Source organism: Pelobates fuscus, chromosome 2, assembly GCF_036172605.1.
Source record: "Pelobates fuscus isolate aPelFus1 chromosome 2, aPelFus1.pri, whole genome shotgun sequence".
NCBI classification, from domain to species: domain Eukaryota; kingdom Metazoa; phylum Chordata; class Amphibia; order Anura; family Pelobatidae; genus Pelobates; species Pelobates fuscus.
This window is the reverse complement of record NC_086318.1, coordinates 406,031,754-406,055,499: the sequence shown is the minus strand read 5'-3', so window position 1 is coordinate 406,055,499 and position 23,746 is coordinate 406,031,754. Positions and strand designations below refer to the sequence as shown.

At 40.4% G+C, this 23,746-nt stretch overlaps 1 protein-coding gene across 1 annotated transcript in view; it reads right to left on the bottom strand.

Annotated features, from left to right (window-relative positions):
• The window catches only part of PRKCE (protein kinase C epsilon), a 385,698-nt gene that overhangs the window by 53,008 nt on the left and 308,944 nt on the right, over window positions 1-23,746 (bottom strand). The window contains exon 11 of the mRNA XM_063443914.1: window positions 5,820-5,974. Within this exon, the coding sequence (XP_063299984.1) occupies window positions 5,820-5,974 (155 nt within the window). The remainder of the gene's footprint in view (window positions 1-5,819; window positions 5,975-23,746) is intronic.

Genomic DNA, 23,746 nt, shown 5'->3' with positions numbered 1-23,746 from the left:
GATCAGCATCTCTCCTGGTCATGTCCGTGAGAGGTTTAACCAAGGAAGAAAAGTTGCGTATGAACTTCCGATAATAATTGGCGAAGCCCAGAAAACGTTGTATAGAGCGAAGACCCGTAGGTCGAGGCCATTTTAGTACAGCCGAAAGTTTCTCCGGATCCATAGAGAATCCAGCATCTGAGATAACATATCCCAAGAATGTGACCTGTTTGCAGTGAAACTCACATTTCTCCAATTTGCAGAACAGATTATTTTCTCTAAGTCTCTGTAGAACACGAGAAACGTCTGCGTGATGGTTCTCGAGAGATGTGGAATGGATCAGAATATCATCAAGATAAACCACCACACATTGCTGCAGCATATCTCGCAGGACGTCATTTATAAATTCTTGGAAAACCGCCGGAGCATTGCAAAGACCAAAGGGCATTACAAGGTATTCGTAATGGCCGCTCCTGGTGTTAAATGCGGTTTTCCATTCGTGGTCCTCTTTTATCCGGACGAGATTATATGCCCCTCTCAGATCAAGTTTGGTGAAGACCGTTGCTCCCTTGAGGCGGTCAAATAACTCCGTGATTAATGGAATGGGGTAGGCATTCTTAATAGTAATGCGATTGAGACCCCTATAGTCGATACAGGGTCTCAACTCGCCATCTTTTTTCTTTACAAAGAAAAAGCCGGCCCCGGCAGGAGAAGATGACTTCCGAATAAAACCCTTAGACAGTGCATCGGTAACATACTCCTCCATGGCTCGATTCTCTGCTACAGACAGTGGGTAAATCCGGCCCCGGGGAGGATTGGTACCCGGTTGGAGTTCGATACCACAGTCATACGGATGGTGTGGTGGCAGAACGCTGGCTTGACCTTTGTCAAATACATCTTGGAATTCTTGGTACTCAGCGGGTAAGGAAGAGGCAGAACATGCGCCCAAAACTTTGACCGGTTTCTGGAGACAGGACAATGTGCATTGCTGGGACCATGATAATATCTCAGCTTTGCGCCAATCAATTGTGGGGTTATGCTTCTGTAACCAAGGGTATCCCAAAACAACCTGGTAATATGGAGAGGAAATGACCTGGAATTGGATCGTCTCATGATGTAGAGCCCCTACAGCCAGAGATATGGGCACGGTTTCTTGGGTCACGTGGGTTGGCTGTATTGGTCTGCCATCGATGGCTTCGAAGGCTAGTGGGAAGTTGCGAGACTGTAAGGGTATAGAGTGCTTTGCTGCAAATGCACAATCTATAAACAAGCCTGCGGCCCCAGAATCAAGAAATGCCCGGGTTTCAATGGATGAATCAGGCCAGGAGAGGATAATAGGCACCAAGGGTTTGCCCACACATATCTCTGGGTCTGCAGAAAGACCACCCAAGATCTGCCCCTGACAGTATCTTGGGTGCGGACCCTTTGCCGGACGGATCGGGCAAAACTTTAACATGTGACCGTGGTGTCCGCAGTATAGGCACAGGCCCTCCCTCCTCCTAAAGGCTCTCTCCTCGACCGAGAGGCGTGAGAAGCCTAACCGCCTTGGCTCCACACAGACAGAGGACTCAGGACCAGGAGGCATGGGAGGTGAGGGAGGTGAGGGTGGGCAAGAAAAGCTCGGTGCCAAATTTACAAGAGGCCTCCGCAGGCGCTCCTTGGATGAGGATCTCTCTCGGAGTCTGATGTCAATGAGGGTGACAAATGATATCAGTTCCTCGAGATCTTTAGGTAATTCTCTGGCTGCAATCTCATTTTTAAACACATCGGAGAGACCCTGTGCAAAGGCAGCCACGAGAGTCTCGTTGTTCCAGCCACCTTCTGCTGCCATGGTACGGAATTCACTGGCATACTCGACAATAGTTTTTGTGCCCTGAGCATTAGACATGAGTAGTTCGGCAGTAGGGGTGGAGCGAGCTGGAATATCAAAAACCCTTTTGAAGGATGCAACAAATTCAGGGTAATTGTAAATAATAGGCTTCTCTGCCTCCCAGAGAGGTTTTGCCCAAGCTAGGGCCTTTTCAGACAGCAAAGAAATCATGAAGTGAACTTTGTCACTGTCTGTAGGAAATGCCTGGGGCAGGGTTTCAAGGTATCCTTTAACCTGATTTATAAATTCTCTGCACTGTGCTGGGTTGCCCCCAAAATACTGAGGGAGCGGGACAGACCCAGTCATTTCTCTAGCCGCTACAGGTTTGGAGGCTACAACCGGTTCTAGAACAGGAAGTGAGGCAGAGGCGGCCGCAATCGCAGGCTGGCCGGGTACTGGATCCAGATGGGCATACTGGTCCAAATGGTGGTTCTGCTGGTCCCACCGGGTAAATAGGTTAGGTATAGGTGTCTTGCCTGTACCATCTGTATTCATGGCCCTTGCGTAATGTCAGGGACCAGGAACCAGACAGAGACAGAAGTAGATGCAAACACACCTTTATTAATAAATAACAAATAAATAACAAAAGCAAAGTCCAGGAATCAAGCAGGGGTCAGTCACCAGAGCGGGTAGTCAGACAAGCCAGGATCAGGAGCACGGAGAGCAGCGGAGTCAGGAACCAGGAGCAAACAGGAAACACAGGAACAAGGAGACTTCTGGGGAACAGGAAACCACGCAAGGGCAAGGAGGTTCTGGGCTTAGCTGCTTAAATAGGCAGAACTGATTAGCAGCAGGGTTGATTACTACTCACAGGTGAGTAACCGTGGCAACAAGCAGAAGGAGCTCATAGTGATTGCAGCTGAAACTCAATCACTGAAACAGAAAAGGGTTGCTGTTTAAAACAGCAAAGAAACCCTGACAGCCATTCTTATTGGCTGAGATCATCAGCCAAGTGCTCTGAGCTAATAAAGACAGACCTTTGCTATTTGTAGCTCAGAGAGAAACCCAGGTTCTGTTCAGGAGCCTGGGGGGAACAGATAAGTTAACAAACTGCTCTTAAATAGTTTGACTACTTACTCTGGGAGGGTGCCAGGCCACTCATGGCTTAAGCAGTTGCCAATGATTGATTAACAATGTCAAAACAATGTCGAAAAATTTAACAACAATTTTACCATTATCAGATTGGTAGAAAGGGGTCCTATGCCTTTTGATAAGCACTTTATTTTTTTATATGCAATTTTGTCAGTCACACATCTTCTGAAGTTATCAACACATTAAAGGAACTGTCAGACATTTATCAATTTCAACACCAATAAAATTACTTGAAGTGCCACTTAAACAATGCACCAAGTGTTTTTTGCACACGCAGGAACAACACCACAAACACCTTGACTTGACAATTAAAGAACAAATAAGATCTGTAACTACATTATAATAAAATAAAACAGATAACATCAATACTCATGTGCAAAATAACTGAAATATTCATTGTAAACTATTTAAGGAAACGCAATAGGTTAATAGCACTCCTTGCTATCAATGAGCCTTACTGAAAAGCCTGCAAACTAACCATTTTTTTTTAAGACATATATTTGGTAAGGTTTTTTATGGGTAACATTTTCTGACCTCAGTGGAGTTCCAGTACAATTACCATACAGAATTAAAATGGTCAGTGAATGTTGCATTGGTATCATTTTGATAACTGTGCAGCAATTCCGTCACAAAGCTAAAAAGCGTTATCAACCAAGCACTGATGCCGGCCTGTAGAATATCAAAACTGTACCATCTTAATGGCAGGCGAGGGACTGGGGCTTTTGGTACTGGAAGAGTATCCCATTTTCAAGAGGTTTGACAAAAAAATTAAAACAAACAAACAGAAGGACGGCACCCAAAAACTATGCACACCCTAACCACTTCAATAGGTGGTAGTGGTTATGGACCATTGCATACTTTACACTTTGGTTAAAAAGTGTTAGGTAACAGACTCTGTTTTATCCTGTTTTTTCTCTTCTCGGTCATCGTGTACTTAGGTCATTTTTTTAAAGATGAAATGATAAAGTTTATCTTATTTTTCCGAATCCAGTCTACTAGAATTACCACACAATGAGTGCAGCCAGTCTGTGACTTGTCTCCGCTTCAATTATCCTTTTTTATTTGTGGATTATTTGAAGGTCCCCATAAGCCGTCTCTGGAGTGAGTTTTTCGACTTATCTTTTCACTACACCCTGGAATGGAAACCTCTCTTTTACGGTATAACGACAGAGTTTGTTGGTGATTCATAAATATTACCATAAAGTTACTATATTATTGCGTACATATATATTTTATTTTAATCACTGCAGTGGAAGAGGCGGATGTGTCATGTTAACCCTCACCCTAACTGAGACAGTCGAGGTAATCAGATATTTATGTAAGAAAAATGTATTAAACAAATTTGCAAGATACTTCACAGACAAACAAGCCGCCAAACCAAGAAGCTCAAACAAAAACATTTTAAGGCAGACAACATAAAATAGTCTACAAAACTGTAATTGAAAGTTTTCTGAGTCAGAAGATTCGCATGGTTTTGAATTTCCTTTCATACTACTTAGTTCAAAAGTGTAAAGATACATTTAAATCTGAATTTTCTAGTCTTACATTTCTCTTTCACTGACCCATAATGTACTTTAATTCTGAATTATGTATTACATGTATTTATTTTATATTTAGGAGGAATGTGCTGGGAACACAGCACTTCATACCATGGTTATAAACGTGGTTACGTGCAAGCACAAACAGATGTTAAAGTCTTCAGAATTACTGAAATATGGAAATAAAGTTAATTCGCTGATAATAGACCCGTTTGCACTAATTACAAAATGAGAAATAATCTACCTACATCTAAATTAATGAACGTCACGAATGATAAAGATGGAAACCAATGGATGTTCCTGCCAATTACATTGCTTTCCATGGTGATAGCTCCACTTTTAGAACACTCCACAATTTTAGTATCAGTATACTCTTCCAATTAGTCCTGTGCTCAAAACCATATAGGGGTCAGCAAAAAAAAAAAAAAAAGCACGCATTAGGCGTTTTTAGAAATTTGGTGGAGACAATGTACTGGATTTGTCAGGATACAATCTATGTAGGTTAAACCTCTGATATTTAATTTATGAAATGTGCTTTAAAGACATAATGCTATTTATAAAGTTATATCACTTGGAAAAAAATATGTTGAAACAGTTTGTTAATGTGTATTGAAATTCATTAATTCCAGTGGTGTATTATGCTGTCCATTTTCTTTCTAATAGCTCGCCTGCACGCAGCATACAAATAGCCAACCTACACTAGTTTGCACTCCTCCATTGCAGTGTTAATTTCACTGCAACGTAACTTGCGAACGCCACATTCAAAATGTCTCTACTACATAACGGGAGCCTGAGCTGTAGTCACACGATTGTCAGAGGGCTTGTCAATCACTGCAGAAAGCCATATGACAAAAATGAGCAGGATGCTGCGTGTAAACGGATAGCAGGAGTTATTTGGCTGCTACCAGTTTACAGAGCAGTTTCTCTTGTACTATCTATGGAACTACACTTGGGGATAAACTACTTATCCCATAATCCTCTGCTGGACAACCAGGGGCTAAGTCCTGGAACGTTGCATTGAATGAGAAGAGGTTTCTCTTTCTCCTCCAATTTCTTTGCTTGTTTTCCCTCTATGCTGGCTGCTAGGTGCTTAAGGCAGAGCCAATAACAATGACGGACAAGGAGATAAAATGGAGGCAGTCAGTGAGTCATGATGTAGTCGGAGTGGTCTGCATCAAACATGATGCCAGAATGACCATGCCATCACAGTGTGTGCCATGCTGGGGCCGGGATGGAACAGGATTGGCAGGTAACATGATGGTCCTAAGCAGACTAACCGAGAGACTGAAAAATAAAGTATTTAAGATTCAATAAATGAAAAAGTATGCATATCCCCCTACCTGTATATAACACCATGTTGATGAAGAAACATGAGAGCTGAGGTCACTTCTGCCGCATAAAATCGCGATCGAGGTTCATCAAATTTCCGTGAGCGTTGAATCTGAAACATTAGGTCTCCTCCATTTACATACTCCATGACAAAAAATAGACGATCCTACAGAAATAAACAGAACACAATATAATCATTTATCAACTTTGTTTACAAATTAAGATTAATTAATAGTAAAAAGGATGAAGGGTACTAGCGCTTATATTAAAATACTAAATATTTATGAGTAAATCTCTACGTTGTATATATTAATAGCAGCTAACACAAAGACATGTGACTTCTCCACAAACACCAACAAGATAACAAAAAAGTTTAAAAGTGTTGCGCTTCAAATACAAAAAATTACCTTAAAATCAGTGGTTATAGTAGTTGTGTGTAAGGTTATAATTTCTTAGACCTAAAGGAACACAAATAATACTACATAGCGCAGCTTATAGGTACAAAGAGTAGTTATTTGTGTTCCTTTAGGTCTAAGAAATTATAACCTTACACACAACTACTAGAACCACTGTTGTTAAGATTAATTAATACTTTATTGGGAGATTGTGAACCCAGATTAAAGACACTAAGATTATAATGCTTCAATTGGAAAGTCTGAAAAATAAGTTGAAACAACTAAAAAAAACACACAAGTATCAGGTTTAGTCAAGTTCAGATTTTACAAACACCAATTGCAAAAACAGCGTGATACAAAATAGAGAATAACAGCATTCCATATCTTTAATGCATTAAAAATTAATAACGAATCCAGGAATTCCGTGAAATGCATAGGTCACATTTAGAATGCTTGATATATTGCCCTCCTATTTACCTTTTCGTCTGCCTCCATTATCCCCCTCCTTAACTCTATTACTAAACAGATTCCCCACCTTTGCATCTCAATCAGAACATCTCCCGATATACTTGATATGCTTCCTTACATACACTCGCTCCGGCTAGCCAATAGCTTTGTAAGATCACAGGACCTCATATGCCCTAATTCTATGCTTACTGTATCTCGAGCACCCTTCTATAAACTCAAAATAAGATTTTTTTTTTTTTTTTTTTTAATGCATGTTTGTACCTGTAACATATATCTCTTGATATGCCACTAGATTATACAATTTTATTTTGGAAAAATGTAAAAGGAAATTGGCAACAGATTGGATATTCGATGTGCAACTCTCACATGTGTATTTATTCTCTCGAGCCACAATGTCCTCAACAAGTAAACACTCAGACACAGAAGTTCAAAGCAAGCAAAAGTTCCCATGGCTTGAAAATCTCATGTAATTGCGTAAAATTAGAGAAGGATGCCAACATTTGAAAACTATTAATGCAAAAATATCTCACTTTGTTCCCTAGACCTTTGATGTTAAGTTATCTATTTTGTAACCACAAAAGCAACAATACCGTAATTAACATAAACAAAAAAAGATATATAAAAAAAAAGTATTGGTTGGTTATATATTTTTTTTAATGGATTTAAAGATTAGAATAACACCAATCTATAAATATATATTAAAGGTTAAAGTGATCGCTAGTTTGCATCAAGTATACAAACCTAAGCTATACATTGTACTTTACGTGAAACTCACATATACCTTTCATGGGAGTAGATCTTGTAAAGGCAGAACCAATTATTACCAATACTTTAAAAAAAAAAAACAATATACAATTATCAAGTTTTCCCATTTTTTATCCAAGCATTTAATTGTTAAATATATAAAAAAAAACAAAAAAAAACTTCCCCCTCTATTTTCTGTAGTTTGAGTGTAAATAAACATGAAACAAAAACCACACACACAGGAATGTAAACCAATGATCAGCTTTCCAACTGATTTACATTTTGACGGTAGAACATAACATTAAGATTTTCAATAGATAATGTTCATTTTTTGGGGATATCTCTCTCCCTGCCCCCCTCTGAAACATTGTTGTAGAAATTGGACGCTAATACTGCACAAACGATAACATTCGATTTGTAAATTGAAGAATCTGGCACAAAATACTTTGTTGAGATTGATGATTGATGAGAGATCTTGACCATGGTAGGACGCAGTGTTCTGCCAGCCTGATCTGTTATGATGAACATGATATGTACGTTTTGTTTATATGCAGAAGGACATCATTGTTGATAAATAAACGGATTTCAAAGAACGGCTTTGATGTTTTGTTCCGAACAATGTTGATGAAACACTCAGATTAATCAGGATTCCCTACATTCATAGCGAAGTCAGGAACAATCACGTGTGGGGTACCTACCTAAAGCGCTGAGGTGTAAATAACAAATAAATATATTTTTATGTACACACAGAAACATGTGTGACTCCAGCATGACCACAAAAAAAAAACAGATGAGAGGTTTGCAGAAAACAGACAAAGCATAGATTACTCCTACAATTATATGTACGCGTTAAAAACAGCGTGATGAAGAAAAAGAAAGAGGGGGAAAAAAAGAAAAAGATTGAGACAGAAAGGAAAACACAGGCCAATATATACAATGGTCAGCTTATTCTAGAACCAAAATATTTGCATTCTCCTGTTTTACTGTCACTATCTGTTAAAAAATGTATTGGATGTAAGTGTGTTTTTGCTTTAATACTGGGTTCTTTTATAATAATTACCTACTTTATAATGATTAACTTTACAGTTATGATTAGAGGACATTACTCATAGGTACCTTAAAAGAAATGTTGAATGTTGTTTGGCACTTTATTTTATTTTTAAATTTTTTAGTAAATATAAATTTTATTTAGATTTTTTCAACATTTTTTCATACAGAAAGAAATGAAAAAGGGACTGGTAGGACCCAGCATTTTGTTTGTGTAGCAGACGAGACTCGCAGGTCTCACATATGAAGTCGATTGTAATTAACTGTATATCAAGTTTTATGCAGAAAAGAAAACAGTAATTGTAAACTCACATAAACATAGTGCGATTTTGTGTCAACGTCATGTCAATAAAGACAATAAAAACAGAAAGGTAGGAAATCTTTTTGATTCACCAAAAGATGTTGAGATTCGGTAGTTATTGCCAATAGGGAGGGAAAGGGGAGTTGAGGGAAAAAAAAAGTGAGGGAGAATGAACAACCATTTTCTAGAAGCTCTTTTCTGAGTATGGGCTTGTATGAAGTGTTCTACGGGATGCTTCAAGTAAGTGGCACCTGGCAACCTGGAATCTTATAGGTCTGAGGGCCTTTAATTAGAGGAATTGTTAAAGAAAGTTGTTGGTGCAGGATATAACTATCCAGATGATGGCAATTGTTCTGCCCTGAGAGACAAATCACAGCTCCTCCAGTAACCTCAACTCCTCCATTTTGGAGAACCATAGTGACTGGACAGGCACTATAGTCTGCAGCCAGAAACATAAGATTATTTATTTTGCCATATTTAGAATGCAGATTGTAATGGAATTGTTGTATTTGGATGACTGAGTTTTCTTGTGGTGGTGGAGGAAGGAGCCGGGGAAAACGGCGAAGGCCTATTGCTGAACATCTTGATATATCTATTTTTCTCAAAGAGTATACTACATCTCAACACTGCACTCGACAAATCTGTCTATATATGTGTTCGGGACCTCTATCCTTTCAAGGGACATGATTTTCTCATCCGACACTACATGTCATATCTGTGGGATTGCTTGGGGTAGGAGACATTTCAAGGCCTCCAGTTCAATGTCTTGCACAAATTCTGAGTTATGCCCCACAGAGTGGTGGGAGGAAGGGAATAAGGAGAGGCCCTATTTGGGGCTTGGGGTGTGCCATACAACCATTGCGGCCTTGATAAATGGGTGTTGGGAGAATAGTTGCCTGCCTGCTGGAACACTGTAGGGACAGGAAGACAAACATGTATTCCTGACAATATAGTGTGAAAACAACGATTTAGATGTGTTGCCCCCCCTTAACCACCTTAAAGGGTAATAAAACCATCAGAATTTATGAATTTATGAAATATGATTTCAGCCAATCCAATCCTTTTCCATAGGCAGAAAATACTTTTTGGACTGGGAGTATAAATACTTTACAAAAACTATAAACACTCTGATCTCATTCAGTATATTCATTCAATGTGGTGCGCTAACTCATACAAAATAATATCTTAACAAATTGTCCATGTCACCTGGCAGAAAAACAACCACCATATTTAACTGTGGGCATTATGTACTTTTCCATATGGCTACCTCTCTGTGTGCACCAAACCCACCTCTGGTGTTTATTGCTAAAAAAAATGATATCTTGCTTTTATAATCTATTGTATCTTTTGTAGTTTTGAAGACTTTCTGCAATTTTCCAGCTGTAATCCTTGGAGGTTTTTGGCCATTCAAACCATCATCTTCACAATGCGTTGAGACAATATAGACACGTTCTTTTCCAGGTTGATTCATACCATTTCCAGTTGACTGGAACTTCTTAATTATTTCCCTGATGGAAATGGGGATTTTCAATGATATTGCAATTTTCTATTTTTTTTTTTTTTGTGCTAATTTCCCATTTTGTAAAGTTCAACAACCCTTTGCAACATGTGACCGTTATATTCCTTGGTTCTACCCATTGTGATGAATAACTAAGGGAATTTGACCTATGTCTTACCTCATATTTATACCCCTGTCAAAAATAAAGTCATGGTTAGACAAGTTTCTGTTCATAGTCACAAAAGGTGTACTAAGAAATGTAAAACATCAATGGGAATATACCTCAAATATATTTGTTCTCATATGAATTCATAGGTGTGCCAATATATTTATTGATATATTTAACAAATATATTTTTTGGATAAACCTGTGTTGTGTTTTCAATTGTTTAATATCTATGAGAGCAGAGTATTTTTAAGTATTTTTTTTTTAACAAAAGATCAAAAGGTTAAACAAGAAAGACCATTTTCACAGCCTTCTCTGCTCATATTTACTAAGGGTGCCAAAAATTGTCGAGGGCACTATATATATCATGGAAACATCAAATAAATCGCTGCCGTTAACAGGAGACTCGCATGAACATGATGTAATAATTATGTTTTCATTAAATAATGTTTTACTTATGATTTGTAATCGTGCCGCTTTTCAGGATTTGGGGAACAGAACATGGAAGTTGGAATCATCAATTTCTGCCACAGTCACTGGTAATGCCGGGAAAACTCAATGTTTAGTAAAACAAGGCATGTGATAAGCCTTATCAGTGAACGCCAAGAACAGTTTTCTTATTTTCTTACTTCAATATATAGCGTTTTAAAATAATTATGTTATATCCTAACGTGACTATAAACATTCGCACAGAAAATTTACTCATTTGCAAAATCACAAACATACGTCCAGGATTTAGCACTTCTATTCAATAAAACCTAAATAATTAGTCATTCGAGTGACTAGTTTTAACCTCTGCAGTAGATAGGCCGTGTCCTGCATAATACTCACATTATGGCATTTTTACTTTATTAACCATTAAATTATTTGAATGCCTAATGGGATGCAGCATAACATACACACAATTAACTGAATCTAATTATTTACCGATACATTTAATGTAAGGATCTTAGAGATATATTAACCCCTTAAGACCGCAGGACGTACTATGCCGTCCTTATTTGGGCGGCTCTAAACGCCGCAGGACGGCATAGTACGTCCTGGGCGGTCTTACCCCCCACGTGGCCGGCGGCACATGGCCGCTGCAGATCGCGGTCGGGGGGCATGCCTGGCCCCCCAGGCAGCCCCCTTGTGCCTGGGGACCGCGGTCTGTAGCTTTCGATCGCAGTGACAGGCTGTCACTGCGATCGGTATTTACCATGTGTCAGCCGATTTTAAAATCGGCTGACACATGGAGCCGGCCGCATTTTCAATCTGCAGATCGCGGTCGGGGGACATGCCTGGCCCCCCAGGCAGTCCCCCTGCGGTCAGTGACCGCGATCTGCAGAGTCTGATCGCAGTGAGAGGCTGTCACTGCGATCTGAATGCAGAGACAGCCTCTCCCTGCGATCTGATCGCAGTGACAGCCTGTCACTGCGATCAGAGTTACTATGTGTCAGCCTATTGGCTGACCCATAGTAACTGCAGGCAGGATCCCCCTGCAGATCACGGTTGTGGGCATGCCTGGCCACCCAGGCACTCCCCCTGTGGCCAATTACCGTGATCTGCAGGAGGTGATCACAGTGACAGCCTGTCACTGTGATCACTGATCCTGTGTGTCAGCCAGTGATGTAAAATCACTGGCTGACACTGTCTCTGCCCCTCTGCTCCCCTCTTAACCCCTTAATGTTACAAAATAAAATAAATTACAGTTACACATCAAATATACATAGATCATTTATATATATATTATATATATATATTATTATCAAAATACACGTAGAAGGATATTGATTAAATATATACATAATTATAATTATATATATATATTTTATAATAAAAAATATATAAATACGTTAAAAAAAAAAAATTAAAAATAAAAAAAAAATAATTAAAAATATATATGTGTGTAATTTCGTTCTAACTGTATTTTGATATTAATATATATATATTGATATCAAAATACACGTAGAACGAAATAATATATATGTATATACCTAAGTATATACGTATACATCACTATATGTATACCTATATATAAATAAAAATAATTGTAAAAAAATTATATACATATATATACATATATATATCCACACACGTGTATATATAATAATTTTACATACCGTATTTATCGGCGTATAACACGCACTTTTTTCCCCTGAAAATAGGGGAAAAATTGTGGGTGCGTGTTATACGCCGATATCCCATAATTACTTACCTGTCCTGAAGCGTGGGCCGGCTTCACAGCGCGCACCGCGGTACAGGAACTTTAATTTAAGGTTCCGGTTTCCGGCGGGACTGAAAGGAAGTGTGCACAATAGTGTGCACACTTCCTTTCAGTCCCGCCGGAAACCGGAACCTTAAATTAAAGTTCCTGTTCCGCGGTGCACGGTGTGAAGCCGGCCCACGCTTCAGGACAGGTAAGTAATTATGGGAGGGGAGGAAAGTACACTATGGGAGGGGAGGGGAGGGGGAGGAAAGTACACTATGGGAGGGGAGGGGGAGGAAAGTACACTATGGGAGGGGAGGGGGAGGAAAGTACACTATGGGAGGGGAGGAGGGGAAGTACACTATGGGAGGGGAGGAGGAGGAAAGTACACTATGGGAGGGGAGGGGGAGGAAAGTACACTATGGGAGGGGAGGGGGGAGAATACTATGGGAGGGGAGAGGGGAGAATACTATGGGAGGGGAGGGGGGGAGAATACTATGGGAGGGGAGGGGGGGAGAATACTATGGGAGGGGAGGGGGGGGAGAATACGAGGGGAGGGGGGGGAGAATACGAGGGGAGGGGGGGGAGAATACTATGGGAGGGGAGGGGGGAGAATACTATATACTATGGGAGGGGAGGGGGGGAGAATACTATGGGAGGGGAGGGGGGAGAATACTATGGGAGGAGGGGGGGAATACTATGGGAGGAGGGGGGAATACTATGGGAGGGGGGAGAATACTATGGGAGGGGGGAGAATACTATGGAAAGGGGGGAGAATACTATGGAAAGGGGGGACACTATGGGATGAGGGGGGAATACTATGGGATGAGGGGGGGGAATACTATGGGATGAGGGGGGAAATTTCCTGGAATTTCTTTCTAAAAATGAGGTGCGTGTTATACGCCTGTGCGTGTTATACGCCGATAAATACGGTATATATTTATGTAATAATTTTACATAATTAGGTATCCTAATTAATTACTATTAGCGGGACCTGCCTAACAACCCAGGCCGAAAGTATAGGGAATTTAATTTGCTAGCACTATATTTAACCCTATAACTTTCCAAGACACTATAAAACCTGTACATGGGGGGTACTGTTTTACTCGGGAGACATCGCTGAACACAAATATTTGTGTTTCAAAACCGTAAAATGTATTACAACAATGATATCTTCAGGGAAAGTGACATTTATTGCATTTTTCGCACACAAACGGCACGTACACTGACGATATTTTTGCTGTAATACTTTTTACTGTTTTGAAACACAAATATTTGTGTTCAGCAAAGTCTCCTGAGTATAACAGTACCCCTCATGTACAGGTTTTAGGGTGTTTTCAAAAGTTACAGAGTCAAACATAAGGCTTGCGTTTAAGTTTTTTCACAATGAAATTCGCCAGATTGGTTACGTTGGCTTTGAGACCGTATAGTAGCCCAGAAATAAGAATTACCTCCATAATGGCATACCATTTGCAAAAGTAGACAACCCAAGGTATTGCAAATGGGGTATGTTCAGTCTTTTTTAGTAGCCACTTAGTCACAAACACTGGCCAAAATTGGCTTTCAAATTAGTTTTTTGCATTTTTCACACACAAACAAATATTAACGTTAACTTTGGCTAGTGTTTGTGACCAAGTGGCTACTAAAAAAGACTGGACATACCCCATTTGCAATACCTTGGGTTGTCTACTTTTGCAAATGGTATGCAATCATGGGGGTAATTCTCATTCCTGGGCTACCATACAGTCTCAAAGGCAACGTAACCAAACTGGCAAATTTCAATGTGAAAAAACTGAAAAGTGTAACATGCTTTATATGACCCTGTAACTTCCCAAAACACCATAAAACCTGTACATAGGGGGTACTGTTTTACACGTGAGACATCGCTGAATACAAATATGTGTATTTTATTGCAGTAAAAGCAAACAGTATTATGACATTCACAGTTAGAATGTCACATAGAACTAAGAAAATTTTAAAAAAATCTTATTTTCTCTCATTTTTTTATATTGTATTCATATTAAGTTATGTTCCATAGCTAAATATTTGATGTTAAATGAAAGCCCTGTTTCCCCTGAATAAAATGATATATAATAAGTGTGGGTGCATTTTATATGAAAGAGGTGAATTACGGTTGAACAGACATATAGCGCAAATGCCAGGTTTTGTTTACGTTTTTTTTGGATCACAACTTGTACATTTGGCTGCGGTCTTAAGGGGTTAAAGTATACAGGTGGTTAAGTGCAACTAACCTAAAATAACTCTAGATGCGATAATATGTATTTTGGGAAGGCTGATAGGTTTAACCCAAATTCTCTACAACTCAGAGGTATCTTGTCAAACGTTGAGTCCTCTGAGAATATCACAAGCAGAACTCAGTGAGTTAACCCTCCTTCACATTCCATATATTTTAAATGGTACTCAACTCGCACACTCAGTTCGCAGAATAGATGTGGCCCTGGAAGTTGTGCAAGTTTCCCTAAGTGAAATGCTGTGTTGATTTCACACACATAAAATAGTGAGGGACCCAATGCATTTGTCCCGCGAGACAAGGGAAGTCGAAATTCTAAAATAAATATAAAGGATAAAAAGACAAATTATATAAGCTGTATCTGAGTTTGATTCTCTGGTCTGTCTGTCAGTAAACAAGTCCCTCAAGCTGGTGTATTCCTCAGTAGAAGAATGTTGATATACATTACAGCAAGCATGTCAAACTCAAAGGCTAGCATGGGCCAAATAAACAAGGCTTAAGTTTATGTGGGCCGCAAAAAAAAAAAAAAAAGAATAAATTTTTTTATAGAAACGTAGGTCTGTTTTGAAAAGTACAGTATAAAAAAAAAAACAGCATCACCCTCTACTAAACCCCAGCCCCACCTCTATATTAAATCCCAGTCTCCCCATCTACTAAATCCCAGTCCTCCCCTCTACTAAATCCCAGCACCCCCCTCTACTAAATCCCAACCCTTGTTTAAAAAACAAAACAAAAAAACAATATTCGCCGACAAGCAGGCACCACTCACATTGCCTTTGCCAGTATGCAACTCCAGAGACCAGCCTCTGGTATACCCACAATGTCGCCATCTGCCCCCTGTGCCAAACTGATCCTCCCTGAAACCCTGTGAAGGTGGAGCATGTTGACGTCACGTCGGAATGTGATGTTGTGTTGCGTGCTCTGTGCACCTACAGGTCCTCCACTGTCCAGCCACTGGCATCGCAACACTGACCAACACACACTCACATACAGACAGGGGTGTATTTACCCCGAGGCAAACAAGACATTTGTTGCCCCCCCAATCACAAGACATTGCCCCCCCAATCACCCTGGCAAATGCCTTGCTAGCCTCTTGTCCTTGGGGGCCCAGGAGCTGGCCGGGTGGCCACGTCAGGGCCCCCTAGGCTGGCAGTGGCGGCACTTTCCTGGCAGTGATGCCGTAGCCGGAATATGACGTCATTCCGACCCCGGCATCACTAAGCGGCACGCGAGGGAGCTGAACAGGAGGATTAGTGCTCCCTCACCGACTGCAGTCACCGGCCGGCCGCGCGACCAGCAGCCCTACTGGACCCCAGGTAAAGTGTCAATCCACCCCAGCATTCCCAAAGGCTGGGGGGGGGTTAAATAAAAAATAAATTTTAGTGTGTTAATGTGTGTGTGTGTCTTTTAGTGAGTATGTGTGTGTCTGTTAGTGAGTGTGTGTGTCTGTTAGTTAGTGAGTGTGTGTCTGTTAGGGAGTGTGTTACTATGTGTGTGTCTGTTAGTTTGTGTGTGTCTGTTAGTGAGAGTGTATGGGTGTCTGTTAGTGAATGTGTGTATCTGCTAGTGACTGTCTGTTAGTGAGTGTGTATGTGTATTTAGAAGGCGGGCGGGTGGGGGTGTGTGCGCCTGAGTTTTGTCATGCAAAGCCATAATACCAGGACACACACACACACACACATTCACTCACTCTCTGGCAGACACACACACACTCACTGACTGACTGACAGACACACACACACACAGACACTGACAGCCACACTCACTGACAGACACACAAACACTGAGACACACACACACTCATTGACAGACACAAACATACATTTACACATTCTTGCACACACATCATTTAATTTATTCTTCCCTACCTTTGGGAGCTAGTGTGGGGCCTCTTGCTGGGTTCCGGTTGGGATCTTCTCTCGGGAGGTCTCCTACCTGTTTCTCACACATGCACATTAGTGACGCTGGGCCGCAATGACATCATATTCCGGCACCCGGCATCACTACATAGCGCACACGCGAGGGAGCAGTGAGGAGCAGGAAGACTGAGCTCCCTCGCTGACGCCAGCGACCTCTCTTTCCCGGCCTGGTAAATTTTAGCAGAGTAGGCACCTGTAATGTGGGGAGAGCAGGTGCCTACGCTGCCTTAGTATTATGTCAAACTCATGGCTGGGCCGCAAAAATATTCATTGTGGGCCGCGAGTTTGACATGCTTGCATTACAGGAACAGTTCATTCACATAAAGCACTTTATCTGTGAGGTCTGCCATAAATATGACAGTTTATAAAGATGCTGAATTCAGTAGAAATCGGCACTTTAATAATTGGGGGAGAGACACCTCCCTGGCTGTCACTCACACAGCTAACAGAAGCAGCAAGCATGCTAAGCTCAAACATATCTGCCTTACCCCTTCTTAATGAGCTGTACTACAGTTCATTGAGAAGAATAGGAAATCAGCGACAGTTTGCATGCGCAGAGAGGCTACTTAAAGGACCACTGTAGGCACCCAGACCACTTCAGCTTAATGAAGTGGTCTGGGTGCCAAGTCCATCTAGGATTAACCCTTTCTGCTGTAAACATAGCAGTTTCAGAGAAACTGCTATGTTTACCTATGGGTTAATCCAGCCTCTAGTGGCTGTCTTATTGACAGCCGCTAGAGGCACTTCCACGCTTCTCACTGTGATTTTCACAGTGAGAAGACACCAGCGTCCATAGGAAAGCATTGAGAATGCTTTCCTATGAACTGGCTGAATGCGCACGCGGCTCTTGCCGCGCATGCGCAATCAGCCGATGACGTCGAAAAAGGAGGAGGAGAGTTCCCCGAGCCGAGGGAGCCAGGCGGGGAAAACTGGTAAGATTTAACCCCTTCCACCCCCTAGAGGCCAGTGGTAGGGGGACCTAAAGACCCGATAGTGCCAGGAAAACGAGTATGTTTTCCTGGCACTATAGTGGTCCTTTAATGACAAGCATTAATTTGGAGAAATATCCTGCACAGACTACAGCAGCTCCGCGGCTTTTGCAAACTCAAAGAAAACATGAAGAAACAAATAAATGCACATTTTATCTGGAGGTATATCTACTTAACTGTAACAAGATAAAAACTATTTTCAATGGAGTGTTCCTTTAATGGAACCATTATTTTAAGCAGTGAAATCATGAATATAAGTGTATCCTTGTGTAGCTTGTTATAGTCCGCTTTTTTTTTCTTCTCATTTTTTGAAGTTTATGAAACAGACTCCTCAGACCCTTAAGGACATGGTCAACCAACTACCATAACATACTATTACTTAATACTATTCAAACAGGATGCTAAAGCATTTGTTTAATGTTCAAAACGGCATACACCCCACAATTATGAAGGACCATTTCCTGTGGATGATTAAATTGGCCAAGGGAGCCGATAGCTTGTTAACAGAAAGGAAGGCTCTACATACATCAATACAATGAACGTGGCCAGGGGGGTTAGATTAGGTTTATAAAGAATTAAACAGATAAAGGTGCAAGCTTGTGAGGGTGGTGGGGGACAGCAGGCAAGTCATTACCAAAAATACAATTTGATGATCTCACGCCAAAGCTATTTATATAATTGGGTGAATCATTTAGAATGGGAGTATTTATTTTAATGTATGTACAGATATGAAACCATTTATAGAGAGGCATTTTGGAACTCAACAGATTACTAGCTCAGCAAGGGGAATTTTTGAACCTGTTAAATGACACCTTCATGTCACAACTGGTACAAGCACCAACTAGAAAGGATGCTTGTCTGGATCTGATTATAACAAACAATGCTGATCTTTTGACAAACATTCAAGTAAGGGAGCACTTGGGAAATAATGATCGCAATATGGTGTCTTTTGAAATAAATCTAAAAAAGTAAATGCATATGGGGAATACTAAAACATTTGGTTGAAGATAGAGTACAGAAAGTTGTCATTAATGGTACATTTTCAAACTGAACATTGGTGTCCCTCAAGGTTCAGTTCAGGGATCACTTCTATTTAACATATTTATAAATGATCTTGAAATGAGCATTAAAGGAAAACTCCAGTGCTAGGAAAACAATCCGTTTTCCTGGCACTGGAGGTATCCTCTCCCTCCCACCCCCCAATCCACGGTTACTGAAGCGCTCCGTCAGCCGGTGGGTGTGACTGACCCTGCCCACCAGCCGAGGAGACCTAATGCGCATGCGCGGCAATGCCGCGCATGCGCATTAGCGCTCCCCATAGGAAAGCATTGAAAAAGATTTTCAATGCTTTCCTATGAGGAAATGAGCGACGCTGGAGGTCCTCAAACAGTGTGAGGACGTCCAGCGACGCTCTAGCAAAGAAAATCTTTGCTATGAATCAGGAAGTGACCTCTAGTGGCTGTCTAGTAGACAGCCACTAGAGTTGGAGTTAACCCTGCAATGTAATTATTGCAGTTTATAAAAAACTGCAATAATTACACTTGCAGGGTTAAGAGTATTGGGAGTTGGCACCCAGACCACTCCAATGAGCAGAAGTGGTCTGGGTGCCTGGAGTGTCCCTTTAAAATTCCTGTTTCAGTGTTTGCAGATTACACAAAACTCTGTGAAGTAATACAATGTGAGAAGGATATTACTTAGCTGCAGAGGGATTTAAAATAGATTGGTGGACTGCGCACTCAAATGGCAGATTACATTTAAGGTAGATAAATGCAAGGTTATGCACTTTGGGGTAAAGAATGTACAAGCAACTTACACCCTAAATGGTAATGAATTAGGGATAACAACACACGAGAAGGATTTAGGAATTGTTATAGACCAGTGGTTCTAAAACTTTTTAGGTCCAAGGCGTCCTTAATATGTAAATATTTTTTCAAGGCACCCCAAGTCAAAATTAGCTGTGCGGCATTTACTGGCGCTTTAGTGTAATCTATAGTGCTAATGTTTGAAGGGGTGCTTGTATATAGTTTTAATACAGGGGTGTGTTTGTATGTAATCTTCACTATAAATGTGGATGTACATTTGTGTGAAGTATTTGTGTTTGAGTGAAGGGGTGTGTTTGTATGTAATATTTTTGTTAGATTGCAAGAGTGTGTTTGTATGTTTTGCTGGTGTTTGACTGCTTGGATGTATGCACATACACTACCACATACATATATACTTACACAGATATACTTGCACATTAACACAAAGATACATATAAATACACTGACACATACACACAAATTCATATAGACACACACATTAACACACACAGAAGCACACTGATATAAATACACACACAGATGCACACCCTGACACACATACACTAACACACAGAAGCACACTGACATATATATACACACACACACAATATATTTTATATCTTCAGCCACCCTCCTGTTAGGTTACCTTGTATGTCCAGAAGAATGGCATGGAGTCCTGCTGGCTGGTGGGAGTGAGGGGTTTGGAAGAGCTCCTGTCCCTTCATGCTGCGGCCGCCCCCTCTCCCTCCTGCATGGTCTCTCTGCACGAAGCTGGGCGGAAGTGACAGGCTGTCACTTTCTCCCAAACAACCAACATTACAGGGGCCCGGTCGCAGTCTTAAAGGTCCGCGGCACCCGACCGGGCCCCTGTTCAGCAGTTATGTTTTACTGGTGCTTTAACAATATAGCAGCAAAGCAGTATTAAATAGGAAGGAGGACCAAAAAAAATGACTGGATGGTTTAAAAATTATATATACTTTAATACAATAAGTAAAAAGTGAATAATACACCATAAAACCAGTCCTGTATAAAAGTCCAAAATTCTTCCTCACTTGACGCGTTTCGCCGAAGCTTTCTCAAAAGGATTCACTTTTGAGAAAGCTTCGGCGAAACGCGTCAAGTGAGGAAGAAGTTTGGACTTTTATACAGGACTGGTTTTATAGTGTATTATTCACTTTTTACTTATTGTATTAAAGTATATATAATTTTTAAACCATCCAGTCATTTTTTTGTCCTCCTTCCTATTTAATACTGCTTTGCTGCTATACCTGGGTCCACTATATCCCGAGGTGGGGATTATTCCACCTGAAATTCTCCAAACTAGAGCAAGTCGTTGCTCTAGTATATGTAAGTAGGATCATCTACTCTTACTACAATATTTTATATTTACGTACTAGACCATGTGGCGTATTTTACTCTTGTTTTTCATATAACGAATACTTACACCTATAAACTCACCAACGATCTGGAACCTCAAGAAATCCATAGACGGGGATTATTCCGTCCAAGCTCTTAACACCGAGCTGATATAGCTCCTCAAAGTGTGAGTGTGAATATAACACCTTTGTTCTTGAGGAATTATATCGTTCATACATACTGTACCATTATTTGTATCTTTGTTTCTCCTTTTTTTAAGTTACTCCGCTGGCCAGTATTTCTACTAAACGTATGTACAATTTCTGATCTTTAGCGCTGTTCACCTTTCTATTTTATCTATCCATTTATCACAAGGTAGAGGGAACACCTTGTTGGTGAACTGCTGCTCACCCTTGAGAAGAGAGCGCTTATTACCCTTTTGCACACAATATAAACCAGTGTCTGGAAATCTACTCATAAACAGGACTATACATAGAGAAAAAGAGATTTATACGAAGGTAAACTGAAGGGTTTTTTACAGTAAGAAGAATACGGATGTGGAATTCTCTGCCTGAAGAGGTGGTTTTATCAGAGTCTGTACAGATGTTTAACCCCTTAAGGACCAAACTTCTAGAATAAAAGGGAATCATGACATGTCAGACATGTCATGTGTCCTTAAGGGGTTAAACAGCAACTGGATGAATACTTGCAAAAACATTATATTCAGGGAAATATTTTTTATTTGTGGGTAATAGCTTCTTGATCCAATGAGAGATCTAACTTCCATTCTGGGGTCAAGAAGGAATTTTCCCCCGGTTTATTGAAAAATTATAAAGTGCTTCAAACTGTGGTTTTTGTCTTCATTTGAATCAACAGCAAAAACAGATGTGAGAATGGCTGTACTTGATGGACGTGTGTCTCTTTTTAGCCTATGTAACTATGTAATCTATTCATACTTAGTCTGTAATTTAAGCAAGGATGTATTTACCACAAGGCAAACAAGGCATTTGCCTAGGGCAGCACTTTCGGGGCCTTGTGTTCTGGGGCTGTCCACCTTACTGTGAGTGTAGCTGTCAGTGTGTGTCTGTGAGTGAAAGTGTGTGTGTCTTTCAGTGAGAATGGGTGTATGTCATTTTATGTGTTTCTGACAGTGTGTGCCTATCAGTGAGTGGGTGTGTCAGTGTGTGTCTGTCAGTGAAAGTGTGTGTTGGTTAAACAGTGTGTACTTATGACTGTATGTGTGTGCCAATGACTGTATCTGTCAGTGAGTGTATATCAGTGCATGTATCAATGAGGGCATGTGTCCGTCAGTCCAAAAAATGGCCTTGACACGAATTGGGGGGGCAAATTTAGATTTTGGGGGTGCCCAAATTTAGTCGCGCCTAGGCCAGCACAAATCCAAAATACACCACTGAGTGTAAGCTGAATGAAGTGATAGGCGTTTTAACTTCATATGATTTTTGTATTACACATTTTGAATTACCTTCAGCCGAGCACTTCTTGCATATAATCAATAGTTAATGTTCTCAGCCATATTTCTATCCTTGCTGGCTCTTACAAATCTTGTGTAATTTCCCACGAGTAGCAATGACTTTGAACAGAGCCGGTGTTAAAAAGGTACACACAAACAGGATTACATATAGGAAAAGACTATAATCTTTTTAAATGATATAAGATGACGGGGAGAGAAGTAGCCACCTGTCCAGAAGCTTATCAGCTAATTTAATATAAATGATGACATACTGTACTTATCACCAGAGGGAGAGAGGCCAAATTAAAGGGGAACGGTCACTTTTCTGGAATGTACACCGCCAAATAAAACATTGTAAATCACCTATTACTTGTGTAAAACTTTGTTTCAGAGAAGTTCTGTCTTGTTGCAAATTTATAGTAAAGATTTGGCAAATTACATCATGATCCAGTTCAGACAAGGCAAAGCCAGGGAAAACACTGTAAATGAATAGGCAACATTTAAACATTGTTAATTTCTCCTCGTCTCTGTTTGCCCTCTCTATGCTGACTGCCAGGTGACAAGGCCAAGGCGGCAGGATAAGTCGCTTTTTGATTTCTATATTTAGAATTTTTTTTGTTAAATACAGTAATAAGTAAACATATTATTAAAAATCCTGGGGAGTGTCAGTTTCTCTTTAAGGATTGCAAAATATACAAAAACACATAGATAATGATGGCACAATTGTATAATGCATCGCACTCTACTGGTTAACGCCTTCTGAAATTCTCAGTCTATAGACAATGTGTTTGTTAGTGCACCCATTGTACAGCGCTGCAGAATTTGTTGGCGCTATATACACAATAATAATAATAATAACAATAATAATAATAAAGAGTTAGAATGTCAGATGTGTTACGTATACAAGAATAGTTAATCTTTTCAAACAAGTTCTCCCAAAACTTTTTGGGGAATCATTTGACAGAAACATCCAAAGCAGCACGTGTTTACTGGTTAACTCTTTGTGATGGGGATCTGTTATCTAGAGGCAATGAATCCCTGTGGTCATGGATGATAATGGTCCCATGTACTCGCCGACAAAGGTCAACCAGCGCAGGGAGGCGTCTCCCAGCCTCAGCCTCCTTCAATGTGAACAGGAAATGCACTCAAGATAATATAAGCGTCAATTACCCCTGCTACTTGCCAGGACGTTTTATTATTCACAGTGTATCTGAACAAAATGTTCTCTAAGTCAAACGCACAAACAGCTGTAATAAAGAAGCAGCCGGTAGCTAGTAATTGTGCTAGAACCCGGGACATTAAACACAATTAACATACATTATTACAATGTAAGCACTTGTAACT